The sequence below is a fragment of the Eptesicus fuscus genome, chromosome 22 (genome assembly GCF_027574615.1).
Source record: "Eptesicus fuscus isolate TK198812 chromosome 22, DD_ASM_mEF_20220401, whole genome shotgun sequence".
NCBI classification, from domain to species: domain Eukaryota; kingdom Metazoa; phylum Chordata; class Mammalia; order Chiroptera; family Vespertilionidae; genus Eptesicus; species Eptesicus fuscus.
In genome coordinates, this window is record NC_072494.1 from 23,342,872 (window position 1) to 23,357,610 (window position 14,739).

At 36.2% G+C, this 14,739-nt stretch overlaps 1 protein-coding gene across 4 annotated transcripts in view; it reads left to right on the plus strand.

Moving 5' to 3' along the window:
- The window catches only part of CEP350 (centrosomal protein 350), a 119,508-nt gene that overhangs the window by 99,724 nt on the left and 5,045 nt on the right, over positions 1 to 14,739 (plus strand). For all 4 annotated transcript variants that reach the window (XM_008145908.3, XM_054712289.1, XM_054712290.1 and 1 more), the window contains exons 33-37: positions 1,024 to 1,106; positions 2,145 to 4,144; positions 4,976 to 5,383; positions 5,478 to 5,624; positions 10,170 to 10,292. In XM_008145908.3, coding sequence (XP_008144130.2) covers positions 1,024 to 1,106; positions 2,145 to 4,144; positions 4,976 to 5,383; positions 5,478 to 5,624; positions 10,170 to 10,292 — 2,761 coding nt within the window. The remainder of the gene's footprint in view (positions 1 to 1,023; positions 1,107 to 2,144; positions 4,145 to 4,975; positions 5,384 to 5,477; positions 5,625 to 10,169; positions 10,293 to 14,739) is intronic.

Sequence of the window (14,739 nt, forward strand, 5' to 3'; positions counted from 1 at the left end):
GAAGGAATAAGCCTAGAAGTAGGGAGAAAGTAGTCTAAGCCAGGCCTCAAATAATCATCAGTAATAAGAATAGAGAACAGGAGATAGATTTCAGGAATATTTAAGAAGAGGTCTTGACTGATAGGGGAGCAGGGGAAATCTAGATGATTCCCAGGTTTCTTTTAAGTAGGGTCAAGGTTTCATTAACCTAAAAGCTATAATCCTCAGGTATCCTTTTGAGAGAGGTTCATGATTTTGGTTTTAAAATGTTAATTTTGAAGTGCCTGTAGTACATCTAAGTGGAATTATCCAGGAAAGATGTCAGGGTTAGATATATGGAGATGAGATGGTGGCTGAAGCCATAAAATATAGCAACATAACCCATAGAAGGTATGCATTCAGAGAGATATAAGCGAGTCAAGTACTAAATATAATAAAATAGTAACATTTAAGAACATTATAAAAGGCAGGATTAGAAGCCAAAAGAGAGACAGTAGCATGAGGTGGAGGAATGAAGAACTAAGAGGGGGATTTTTTTTTTTTTTTTTTTTTTTTTTTTTTTTTTTTTTTGAGGCTTGAGGCATACTTAGAAGTTGAGGGGGGAAATTTCCAGAATGAAGGACTAAAGACTGTAGGAAAGAGAATGGATAATTGAGGAGTATCATCAATGAGGCTGTGGAAATGTGTGTGATTTGGGGCAGAATGGTATTTGAACAATTAGCTTTGAACAAATATGAGAAACACACCTTTTTCTTTCCTACATAGAGGAGGAAAGGCAGTTGGAATGGCTGTTATTATAAATTTGTAGGTTTAAGGTTGAAGACAAAAAAGTTCATGCTGATGGCCTGTTTTTCTCATTAAAAGAGGCAAGATCATCTACTGAGAGTGATGTGGGTCAGACATAGGCTTGATGAAAGTGGCAAAGGTTAGAAATAACCCTGTGAATAAGAAGAAAGAAGTGGTTTTCTAAGAATTGACTACTCTGTTATTAGTTATTATAGTATCAGCCTTACATTTATTACTGTTCATTAATTTCTACTTCAGATCTGAAACAGCAAAGAATTGGAAATCACTAACGGACTCAGAACGTTCCAGAGGATCCCTGGAGTCTATTGCTGAACATGTTGGTATGTAACTAGAAAAAAAAAGACACTGTATCTACATAGTCTGAGGATTTATGCTAATGCCTATACAATTTTCCCTTTAGCTTTTTGATTAAGAAATGAATTTCTTAGATAATAGATTACTTAATATTTTAAGTTACTTTTATACTTTTAAGTGGTTTCTTGATTATGCATCAGTTATATGAATCCATCTTTATTGTTCCAAATTTATGATTAAAAACTGAGGCATAGAGACATTAATCTAAAATGGCTGAGTGTATCATCAGCATCTCTAAATTCTTCCTTAGTCAGATTCTGTTTCTGATTATGTATATTTTCAACTTATACTATTTCTCAGGGTAAATGGTTATATATAGTATATTTTTTCTATTTAATACAAAGAAAGATAAGAGTTACTAAAAATAAAGTGTTAGTCAATGAGGAAATAAAACAGAGGCATAAAAACCCTACCTTATAACAATGATGAAATAGCAATTTGAATTCAAATTTTAATTCTTGGTTTGTTAGCACATCTGATCTTATTTTCTTCTTATTTTGCTATTTAAGCTCTTAAAGTGTTATATTTGCAGAAATAGTTTATCTTTTTTCTTTCTACTTTTTATATTCAAAAACTTAGTTAAAATCCTCAGGAAAATCCATTCTTTTAGAAAAAAAAAAATATATATATGTATGTATATGAATGAAGGAGAGACAAATATAGTATATAACATATAGTATTTGTCACAAAATTCTGTTTTTGCATTATTTGAGAATAATCATGTAAAACAATGCCTCCATAAACTTAGATCCTTTTTTTCCCCACTTTATAAGTTAGAATAGCAAGAAATTATTCCAACTTTAAATTTTCAGTCATTTTAATATCTATTTTTGGTACAGTATATTCTCTTAAAGGAAAAACTTACCTTATATTGTAACCAAAACAGGTCAGACTTATTGACCAAAGTGTTTATTAACTAAGATTTGGCTTTTATTTAAACATTGGTTCTAGAAATTGAGAAATTGTGATTAAATAATTTTTATGTGATTTTTTTTCCCTTTAAGATGCTGCATTGGCAGGTTCTGAGAGATCAGTATCAGAAAGGTCTTTATCTGCTTATGCAAGGAGAGTGATTGAATTGGACAGTCAAATAGAAGAGCATTTTCAGACTTCGTCACCAATTCTTAGATCATCAAGGAAAATCAGAGCAGAATCTGGAGATTCTCTAGAAAATATACCTTCATTACCTCCTCCCAAAGAATTAAATGCCCCTAATAGAATTCTGGATGTGTCAGGTGCCACGGTTGAAGAAGAAGCTAATCAAAATTCAGAAATACAAGAAGTAAAATACACAGAGTTGGAGGAGAGTACGGTTGAAGAAGCCTATTTTAAACAATCTAGGAAGTCTGATGTCTTACTGAAACTAGACCTGGAACAAGGAGATTCATCTGAAATTCTTTCAAGGAAAGATCTTTCTTTAGATGCTATAAATGTTCAGAAAGACTTAGTTAGCTTAGTCATTGAAGACCTTGACAAAAAAGAATTGAAAGAGAGACAATCAGATCAAGATATGGATCATAGTCAAAACATCCAATCAGAAAGAGGCATTCATCAACAAAAGAACATAAAGGAAAGAGACTTGTCTTTGTCAGAACATCATCTTGCTACTAAAGAGATATCATACTCTGAAGATTTTGAAGTGTCTTCTTTCAAGAAAGACATTTCAGCTGAATTGTGTAAAGGTAACTTTGAGGTATCATCATTGTTGTCACGCAGGAAAGACTCTGAGTCTTGCAGAGATAGGTTACAGCCAACAAGAAGCTCTAAAAGTGAAGCCAACAGCTTTGGTACTGATGGTGAAATCAGTGAGTGCCTCAGTGAGAAAAGTCTTTCTATTCATAGCAATATCCACTCTGAAAGGCTGTTAGAACTCAAGTCTCCTACTGAGCTCATGAAAAGTAAGGAGCGCAGTGATGTGGAGCATGAACAGGGGGTTACTGAATGCTCTTCTTTGACCTCAGTTCCTGTTGCAGATGAGTTACTTGATTTCCACATTGGTGATAGGGTATTGATTGGCAATGTTCAGCCGGGAACTCTTCGATTCAAAGGTGTGACTAGTTTTGCTAAAGGATTTTGGGCTGGAGTGGAGTTGGATAAACCTGAAGGAAATAATAATGGAACATATGATGGCATTGTGTACTTTGTGTGCAAAGAGAAGCATGGTATTTTTGCTCCTCCACAAAAAATATCTCAAATTCCAGAAAACTTTGAAGACTATGTAGACATAAATGAAGATGAAGACTGTTACTCAGATGAACAATATCAATACAATAATCAAGAACAAAAAGATACAGAGCATTCCACATTTGATAGAGAAAAGGTTGCAATTGAATATTTGTATGAGAAATCTTTACCTGGTGTGCACGATATTGAAGCCTCAGTTGATAGAAGCCTTAAAATAGAAACAGACCATTTACAGGACATTTCTGAGGTTCTTGAAGCCCATGTTCACCAGCAATCTCCAGTGGATTCACTGATTTCTTCAAAGGAAAACAAAGACCTTGTTTCTGGTGCCACAGAAGATGTTTCCATTGCTGTAGAAGATGATACTTTAGACAATACCTTTTCTGAAGAATTAAAGAAGCAACAGCAGATTACAGAAAAGGACGAGAACCTGTATTCCGAGGTTTCAGAAAAACCTTCTACCCCACTTCTGGATCTTTTAACAAGAGAAAAGAACCAGTTGGAAGCCCAGCTGAGGTCATCAGTAAGTGAGGGGGAAAAATCAAAGCAACAACTAGAAACAGTCAGCTTACTAACAGACAGTTTACTAAAAGTCTTTGTGACAGACACAGTCAGTCAGCTACAACAAATTAAAAAAGCTAGGAATGAGAAAATCCAGCTTAGCAATCGGGAGTTTCTTGATGATCAAAAGAAAGTACCACCCCAAGGCCTATCTCCAAATCTTGAGGAACAATCACCAAGTGTTCCCGGTGACTTCTTAAGGTCTGAACTGGATGATGACAAAGAAGAGATTTCTTCTCCAGATATGTGTCCCAGACCTGTAAGTATTTTGCCTAGAAGAAATGCCGGTTAACCTCACTTTTGTCATGCATTTTAATTCAGATTTTGTGTGTGGCAGGTTACTTATTAGATGAAGATCAGTGTACTAGTTTTTAAAGGCCTTTAACTGTTTTTCTGTCTGAAGTATAATTGTCCTCTGTTATGTCATGAGTGGTCACTATAGGGTTGTCACAAACACTGGCAGGTTTATGTTGGATTGACAACCCTTGAATACTGCCCACAGATTAGATATATTCCCTTTCAGATTCATTGAACAGATTTCCCATGGAGCTTTACAGTGGTTCTCAACCCAGTTCTTTTTTGCCTATGAATTTATTTGTCCTCGTATCTACTCAGTCATAGTTGTTCTGCAAAAATTACCAGTTATGATATTGATTCTGGTAAAACTGAATTATATCCACTATAACATCTACTCAGACCATCAACTTGTTTAGGTTGTTCATGGACAGTTGAACAAAAGTAATGATTTTGAGTAACATGAGCCAGATAATTACTAAGGTGAGAAATTTCATATCCCATTTCCAAATCCCAGAGACCAGACAGTTCTACAGAAACAGAATAATAATGATACAAAAAGAAAACAAAAACTAATCAATAAACATTTTATAAAAATTCAGCTTATGTAAACAGAATTATGGGACACAGGGTAGTTTTTTTCCTAAATTAGTAACCACCATATAGTTTTTGTTTTGCTTATTTACTAGAGATATAGTAAATATACAAATAATATATTTGCTTTGTCTTAAAAAAAATTCCTTAAGTGATCTGAGTTCACTAAAAGGTGTTCTATTTGAATGTGCCATTTCTGCAGGAGAGTCCAGTATTTGGTGCTAGTGGGCAGGAAGAGCTTGCTAAGAGACTTGCTGAACTTGAGATCAGCCGTGAGTTCCTGAGCGTGTTAGGAGATGATCAAGACTGGTTTGATGAAGATTTTGGTTTGAGCTCTTCTCACAAGATCCAAAAAAACAAGGCAGAAGAAGCAATTGTACCTCTAATGGCAGAACCTAAAAGACCTCCCCAAAAGCCATGTGAAACACTCTTGGCAGTCCCACATACAGCAGAGGAAGTAGAGGTTCTTGTGCACAGTGCCGCAGAAGAACTTTGGAAATGGAAAGAATTAGGTCATGATCTTCATAGCATCAGTATTCCTGCAAAGCTGCTTGGCTGTGCCAGTAAGGGTCTTGATATAGAAAGCACTAGTAAAAGGGTCTACAAACAGGTATGTAACTTGGAAGGATAATTCTGACTTTAAACTTCTCTCTTGTCTGAAATTTGGGTTCTTAGCCATTTTATTTTATTTTTTCTCTATTAAGGCGGTTTTTGATTTAACAAAAGAGATTTTTGAGGAAATATTTGCTGAGGATCCCAACTTGAATCAACCTGTCTGGATGAAGCCATGCAGAATCAACTCTAATTATTTCCGACGAGTGAAAAATCCAAATAACCTTGATGAAATTAAGGTAAACTGCAAACTATAGAGTATCTCCTTTTTGAATGTTGTTCATTTATACATGTCTATACATGCTGTAAAAGCAGATGCTCCCCTGTCTTAGTCACCTTTCTGTCCTCAGAGCCTGTTCCATACTGGGTATTCAATAAATACTTGATTCATTGAAAACATGAACAGTGGAAGGGAGGGGACAAGAGGGAATCCTGAATCCTCAAGATTTGCAAAACAAAACATAACTTTTAATTTTTATCCTCACTGGAGGATGTTTTTCCATTGATTTTTAGAGAGAGTGGAAAGGGGGCAATAAAGACAGAGAGAGAGAGAAACATCAGTGTGAGAGAGACACATCGATTGGTTGCTTCCTGCACCCACCCAACCAGGGCTGGGATGAGCCTGCAATCGAGGTACATGCCCTTGATCAGAATGAAACCCGGGACCCTTCAGTCTGAGGGCTGACGCTCTAACCACTGAGGAACTGGCCAGGACAACAAAACATAACTTTTAAAAGTCATTTCCTATATATATACAATTTATAATGTCTAGGAAAAAATCGGGAAATTTTCAGAGAGATAAATTATTGCATCTCATAGGCATTTTTGATGAGTTTTTGGTAATTTAGAGGTAAGTATAATATTCTAGAAGTACATCTGAAAACATATGTATCAAACATGCCCGCCCTAGACACATAGGTGTTACCTTTCCATATTTGATTTCCATTTTGGAGGTTTCAAATTGGTAATGTGGTTTTGAAATATGTGGGATAGTAATATGATGTTTAAAAAATACTTTGTTATCTAAGAAGCCCCTGAAAAGATGAAGTGACCTGAAGCTACAAGGACTCCCATCAAACCAACTTTTAAGTTACATTGGTGGAAATTCTCTGCCTATTTACATGTTTCTTTAATTCAGCAAAGGTTATATTTTCAGTGCAGTGCCTCCCATATTTTAATGTGCATATAAACCATCTGGGCATTTTGTTAAAATGGGGATTCCTACTCAGTAGGTCTGGAGTAGGACCTGAAATTCTGCATTTCTACCAAGCTCTCAAGAGACACTGATGCTGTTGATTCCAGAACCACTCTGAGAAGCAAGGCTCTAGAGTTGTTTTCTAAACTTAGTTGATCATAGAAAGCTTTTCTTTTTCCAGAGAGCATACCTCTAGTTACTCATCTTATTGGTGTATTTTCTTACACCATCGAGGAGTATATGTGAACTATCAAAATACATTAATACTGTTCATATACATTATCCTGGTATATATTGTGATGGCATTGCTTAAACAAGTCTTTTTTAATTTGAGATATAATTGACATACTAGTTTCAGATGTACAATATAGTGATTCGATATTTGTGTATATTATGAAAAGATCACCTCAATAAGTCTAGTTATTATCACACATAGTTACAAATTATTTTCCTTGTGATAAGAACTTTTAAGATCTGCTCTCTTAGGAACTTTCAAATGTATCAGACAGTATTATTGACTACAGAAAGCTTTTTTTTTTTTTTTTACTACAGAAAGCTTTAGAAAATATTTGTACTGACAGGGATTTGTAAGATATATGCTTATATCAGGGTAGGCAGACTATGGCCCACAGGCCAAATCCAACCCACCACCCGTTTTTATAAATAAAGCTTTATTGGTTCATAGCCACACCCATTTGTTTGCATATTGTCTATAGAGCTACTTTCCTGCTAAAATATTTATAATCTGGACCTTTACAGAAAAAAGTTTTCTAGCCTATGCTTAGATTAAGGTAAGTAGCAAAAAAAAAAAAAAAGTTTTTGATGATTAATTTGATTAATTTAAAGAAAAGAAACTTTTAAAATGATTTTCAACTTTGAGGACTATCAGAACCACCTGGGGAGCTTTCTCAAAACACTAGTGCACTTCATTTTTTTCAGCCCTCCATAGTTGATACATCCTTGAATCTGTGTGTAGGCAGGGAGTGGTGGAGTTTGGGGAGCACAATTATAGTTTGAGAATCATTTCAAATGATTCTGATTCATAAGTGTGCCATTTCCTCCATTAAGAACATTGTTTTTTAATAAGTAATAATATATAGACTTAAATATATATTTAGTAGACCTTAAATATACTTAAAAAGTAATAAAAATTATTAATAACAACAATTAAGTTGAAAATAACACAAGATACATGATATATATCAGCAGTATCAGAGTGTGTATATCAATATATTTCACAATGATGCTTCCCACTAATTTTTTTTTCAATTTTTCTTATTAAGGTATTATATGTGTACATATCTTACCATTGCCCCCCCACCCCACTCCCATACATGCCTTCACCCCCCAGAGTTTTGCGTCCATTGGTTATGTTTATATGCATGCATACAAGTCCTTTGATTGATCTCTTATCTTCCCCACCTCTCCCTAACCTTCCTGCTGTAATTTGACAGACTATTTGATGCTTTACTGCCTCTGTATCTATCTTTTTGTTCAAGTTTATAATGTTCTTTATTATCCATAAATGAGTGAGATCATGTATTTTTCTTTCATTGACTGGCTTATTTCACTCAACATAATGTTCTCCAATTCCATCCAGGTTGCTGCAAATGGTAACAATTCCTTCTTTTTTATGGCAGCATAATATTCCATTGTGTAGATGTACCATAGTTTTCTGATCCAGTCATCTGCTGATGGGCACCTAGGCTGCTTCCAGATCTTAGCTATTGTAAATTGTGCTGCTATGAACATAGGGGTGCATATTTCCTTTCTTATTGGTGTTCCCAGTTTCTTAGGATATATTCCTAGGAGTGGGATTACTGGGTCAAATGGGAGTTCCATTTTCAGTTTTTTGAGGAAACTCCATACTGTTCTCCATAGTGGCTGCACCAGTCTGCATTCTCACCAGCAGTGCACGAGGGTTCCTTTTTCTCCGCATCCTCGCCAACACTTGTTGTTTGTTGATTTGTTGATGATAGCCATTCTGACAGGTGTGAGATGGTACCGCATTGTTGTTTTGATTTGCATCTCTCGGATAATTAGTGACGTTGAGCATGTTTTCATGTGTCTCTTGGCCTTCATTCTGTCTTCTTTTGAAAAGATTCTATTTAGGTCCGTTGCCCATTTTTTTATTGGATCATTTATCTTCCTTTTATTAAGTTGTATAAGCTGCCTGTAGATGTTGGAGATTAAACCTTTATCAGTGATGCCATTTGCAAATATGTTCTCCCATGCAGTGGGCTTTCTTGTTGTTTTGTTGATAGTTTCTTTTGCTGTAAGAAAGCTTTTTATTTTGATGTAGTCCCATTTGTTTATTTTCTCTTTAGCTTCCATTGCCCTAGGGGCAGTATCGGTGAAGAAGTTCTTTTGACATATGTCTGAGATTTTGCTGCCTGTGGATTCCTCTATTATTTTTATGGTTTCCCGTCTTATGTTTAAGTCCTGTATCCATTTTGAGTTTATTTTTGTGTATGGCGTAAGTTGGTGATCTAGCTTCATTTTTTTGCATGTATCTGTCTAATTTTCCCAACACCATTTATTGAAGAGACTGTCTTTATTCCATTGTATGTTCATGCCTCCTTTGTCAAATATTAATTGAGCATAGTGGTTTGGGTCAATATCTGGATTCTCTATTCTGTTCCATTGATCTATATGTCTGTTCTTGTGCCAGTACCAGGCTGTTTTGAGAATAGTGGCTTTGTAATACAGCTTGAAATCTGGTATTGAGATCCCTCCTACTTTATTCTTCTTTCTCAGGATTGCTGTGGCTATTCGGGGTCTTTTTTTATTCTAGATGAATTTTTGGAGAGTTCTTTCAAGGTCTGTGAAATATGCCATTGGTATTTTAATGGGGAGTGCATTGAATCTATAGATTGCTTTGGGTAGTAGTATGGACATTTTAATGATGTTGATTCTACCAATCCATGAACATGGTATGTTCTTCCATCTGTTTACGTCTTCCTCTATCTCTTTTTTCAGTGTCCTGTAGTTTTCCGTGAATAGGTCTTTTACCTCCTTAGTTAAGTTTATTCCTAGGTATTAATATTGAAATAACATTTCATAAAGTTTTAAAAAGATGATAGTCCTAATGTTGCTAGCAATAAAATTTATTAGGCTTCTCACACTGAAGTGTTGATTAACTTTTTAAAAGTTTAATTGAATCTTGATACTTCAAAATAAACTATCCCAGCCAAAGCCTTGTACTTTGCTCACATGGCATTGCTCCCAAATTTATGTTGGATTTTTCAGGTTCAGAGATTTATTTTATGCTTTCTTAACTAGTTTTGCCCGCTTGAAGTCAGCTAATGGTGGTGCTTGGGTTGGGAGCCTCTAAAGTGATTTTTCTTTGCAGATTCATCAGTGGGTTTTACTTTTTTATGTTGTGTAAAAACAAAAATTCTTTAAGTGAATAAAGTCTGAGCTTTTGGAATGCTTTCTCTTCAAATTGCTAAGTGGAACTGTAAGTGGAAGAAATTTGTATGCTCTTTATTATACATGTTATATTTTTAGCATAAATCTGTTTGCTGCATTATTATAAGCATGAAATCTCAGAAACTTTGTGTTTTATTTATTCCTCTTATTTTTACAGAACTTCATAGCAACCGAAGTACTCAAGTTGTTCAGTCTTAAAAAGGAGCCAAACCACAAAACAGATTGGCAGAAAATGATGAAATTTGGAAGAAAGAAAAGAGACCGAGTGGATCATATCCTGGTCAGTATATATAACAGCTGTTTTTATTTTGACCATCTCTTCTGAAACCAGAATGTAGTTAGGTCCTGAAAGGAAAGGGAATAAATAGAATTGACCTTAAGTCTATAATAGTAACGTCATAAAGTTTTCACCTGCTGCATTTCTGCTCCTCAGCTTTGGAAATTGCTTTCTTTTAAACTCATTAGATGAATATTTAACTGAACAGTATTTTGTAGGTGTGGAGGACTTGAGAAATAAAAAGTTAAGAAAGCAAAGTTTAAGGAACTGAATTGAGAAGACACCAGTGTAGACTCTTAAATTGAAATCCCTGCTCTGCCACTTACTTGAAGTATAATCTCCAACAAGTCATCTAACTAACCCCTTTGTGCCTCATTTCCCTGTCTGCAAAATGGAGGTGATAAAATTATTAAGAGGATTAAATGAGCATTTATATGTCTATATTGAACAGTTCCCTGCACATAACTCAGTAGCTATTAGCAATAATTATTTCATCATTATTATTCAGAATTTTAGCTAGATAGGATTTATTCCATTTTGCGCTACATTTCTCTAGCATTAGAAAAACGTTTATCAAACAAACAAAAAGGAAAGGGGGAAAAAAGGTCTTTTGTCCTTTTTTCCTGAGTGGCAAACCTTAGGAAACTCAGATGTTACTGGGTTCAGGTTTATCTCTAAATATTTTCATTCTGAACTTCCTATTTTGTCTATATTTACATTCATATAATTAAAAATGAGTGATACTTAAGTTGATCAGATTTCCCCAAGTATGTACCTCTCTAGTGCTTCATTTACTCAGATAAACATTTGTTTAGTGTTTTACAGTTCATCATCCTTTCTCATGCTTTATTTGATCTTCACAGTAATTAATTCAATGGAGTTTTTTTTGGTAAAGAAAATAGTAAAGCGGGAATTGGTGACAAGAGGGTTTTTTCTGCTGGAAAGAAATAGGCTGGTAGGAGGAATTTAAAGGAGAAAATCTGATGATGCAGAGGAGGAGGTAACTGTTGGAATGAACAGGCAGGGATGATGGGGTCCACACAGGGAGGGGTGGCCTCGAAAGGACTATTGCCCTTTTAAAACCCCTGTGACATGGTAAATTATTATATTAAACATTTCATAATAAACAGTTGCTTCTTCTGAATTGTTTATTTCTACAAGTTTCCATTTAATATTTCAGATCAAGATTAACTGTGGGTAATTAAAACCACAGAAAGCAAAACCATGAATAAGGGAGTACTGCTATAATTAGACCAACTTTTGTATGTCCTTTATATATAGTAACTTTGAAAAATATTCCTACTGTAGGTAGAATTGCACTTAACATTCAAATCCTGCAGCAAAACCACCTAGCTAATGATTGAATCCCCTTATAATCTGATAAGGTATTGGATAGCTCCTGAGTTTCTACTTAAAATGTTGGTAAATTCTCATGTTAAGCCTAAATTGAACTTTACATATTTAATTCTAATTTGCTTTGAGGTTTTATATAGCAATTCTAATTCTTCCTACACGCCTTTGAAACAGCTGTTATGTTTCACCTGAGTCTTTTTCTCCCTGCTAAACATTGATACCTCTCCTGTTGTCTGATAGAGTTTCTCAGTCCCTTCTGTAAATAGCTCTGTCAGCGCCCTTCTGTAAATACAGTGCTCAGAATTGACCAAGTAATATTTTGTGAAGTGCTTACATTAGCACAGTCATACACTCTCCTCCTTTTTCCTATATACTATACAGTCAAGCATCACATAACGATGTTTCAGTCGACAGTGGACCAATATACTGCTGTGGTCCCATTAAGATTATAATGGAGCTGAAATGTTCCTATTGCTGGTGACATTTTAGCTGTTGCGGAATATTACGTGTTGTGGTGGTGCTAATGTAAACAAACCTGCGCTGCCAGCTGTATTAAAGTGTAGCACATATAAGTATGTACAGTACATAATTCTGTTACTAGCTTATGTATTTACTATGCTATACTTTTTATCGTTATTTTAGAGTACACTCTTGCTACTCATTAAAAAAAGGTTTGCTGTAAGACAGACAGGATGGCTCATACATCTCTAGTTTATTGAGTTTCTTTATTGCATCATTTTCTCTTGTGCTTGATTTAATCTCGGATTTTTTGTACAGTAACAGACTGTGCAGGCTTGGAGCCTGGGAGCAATAGGCTATACCATGTAGCTTGGGTGTGTTGGGGGCTATACCATCCCGGTTTGTGTACTAGTCAGTGCACTCCGTGATGTTTGCACAATGATGAAATCGCCTAGCAACACATTTCTTAAGAACATATTCCCATCCTTCAGTGGCACGTGACTGTACTTTGATTCATAGAGTTTCTAATAACATTTGTTTATTTTCATCTGTATTATTCTCAAGGATCCCACAAAAGCTTAGAAAAACCTTAAGACCAAAATCTCAACCTGTGCTTTTGTAGTTATTTTTTGGGCCCAAGTACAGGATCTTATTTTTTTTTTTTTTTTTACAGGGAGGAAGGGAGAGGGATAGAGAGCTAGAAACGTCGATGAGAGAGAAACATTAACCAGCTGCCTCCTGCACACCCCCTACTGGGGATGTGCCCGCAACCAAGGTACATGCCCCTAACCGGAATCGAACCTGGGACCTTCCAGTCCGCAGGCCGATGCTCTATCCACTGAGCCAAACCGGTTTCGGCAGGATCTTATTTTATTACTTTGTCTTGATAACTTTGGCCCATCATTCCAAGGTACCAATACATTTTTGGGCCCTTCCTTCCAACATGGTTGTTTATTTCCCAGCTTCATGTACCTCTGAAATTGATATGCCTATTTTCACCTAGGTCATTGATAAAAATGGTGCATTGGGCAGAGCCAAAGACAGACAGCCTTTTAGACTCACTAAAAAATCCATATGCCAGATATGTAACACCTATTTATACTACCGTCCTGGTCACTGAGAAATCATAAATAAAAAGAAAAATCTCGAGGAGCTCACAGAATACAGTTCCATGGGATGGTTTTCCAGTGTAGCAGGAACAGGAGAGCTTGGGAACACAGAAGGAGAAGCGCCCAAGTCCTGCAGGCAGAACCGTCCTTCTAGGTTGATAGTTGTCTTGTTCTTTAACCAAAAAGGTACAGATCCACCTACCTGACATCTCTATTTCCTCATCTTGTGCAAAGGATATGGTGGAAGACCTGACATGTGTTGCTGACCTCTGTCCACATTTCTCTTTTCCTGTCGAAAAAAAGGAAAGTGAAGTTATTGTTACACTGACTTGTTAGTGTAATTTAATTGATTTATATATAGCACACATTGATTTACATACATACATCTTCAGGAGCAGGGGAAATTGTAATAGAATAGAATAGACTCTAAAAACCAGAAGGAAAAAATAGAGGCAAATTTGCAGGTTATAAGATCCCTCGGTTGGCATAGTTGAAGTTTCAAGTTGGCTTAATGCTTTCTGATGGCCACAGCAAAACAGAGAACATGTAGGTTCTCACCAGCTGGGAGGGAAATAGCTTATGTTCTTAAGGAGAAGCAAAGCTTTTACTGCTACTAATGAGAGCACTGGGGGCACTCATCGAGGGTATACTGAGAGGTCTAATGGATAACATCCTGAGCCCATATTTTTACTGTAAGGGCAGAATTATTTCTTTAGGACAGTGCTTTCTAAATGTTATTGGGGAGGAAATTGCTCAAAGAACAGATTTAATGCTAACTGCTGAGATAACATAAAAAGGAAAGCTGTGCAACTTGATTTGAACAAATAAACAAATTCATGGGAGGTATGAAATCTTTTGTGGGGACACACCTGTTAGAGAGAACATGGTTCTCTCTCAGCACCAGCTTGGGAAGTGTTGCATTGGGCTGTTACATATAGTGATCTTCCTAAGAGAAGAGCCCAGTTCCTTGGTAGGTGAAAATACTTCTTATACATCCACACAAAACACACAGAGGCAATTCTGAGTTAAACAAGTCCTTTCCTGGTGGAATTCTCTTTAATAGGCTCATGTCCATTGTGAAACTCGCACAGGCAGTGTTCTAAACGTGTTTGACCAAAGAGTCCTTCTGGGTGGCGTATCTGTTGATGGAGCATAAGTTAGGGAACAAAGGAATGAATATTTACATATCCTTCAAACAACCCCCCTCAAAGAGAAAGAATGGAGCAGCCACCTTGTCGTGTGTTTGTCAGTCCTGGCCAAGGGTACGTGTTGGCCAACACTGTTCTTCCCTCGTGCTCGCCAGGCTCCTGGATGATGTGGTCTCTTCCTCCCAGGAGTCTTCTCATTTCCTCGTAATAGGAACCAGAGTACATTCCCCTCTTCGCCTCCTCTTTTTCAAGATGCAACTGTAATCAGGGCAAGTTGGGAGCCTGTTGTCATGGCTTTTTTGCCCAGTTAGACTTCCAGTTAGACACCCCCATCACTGCGATAACTGCTGAGTTTGGGGCTGGATGAGGGTTTATAATTAT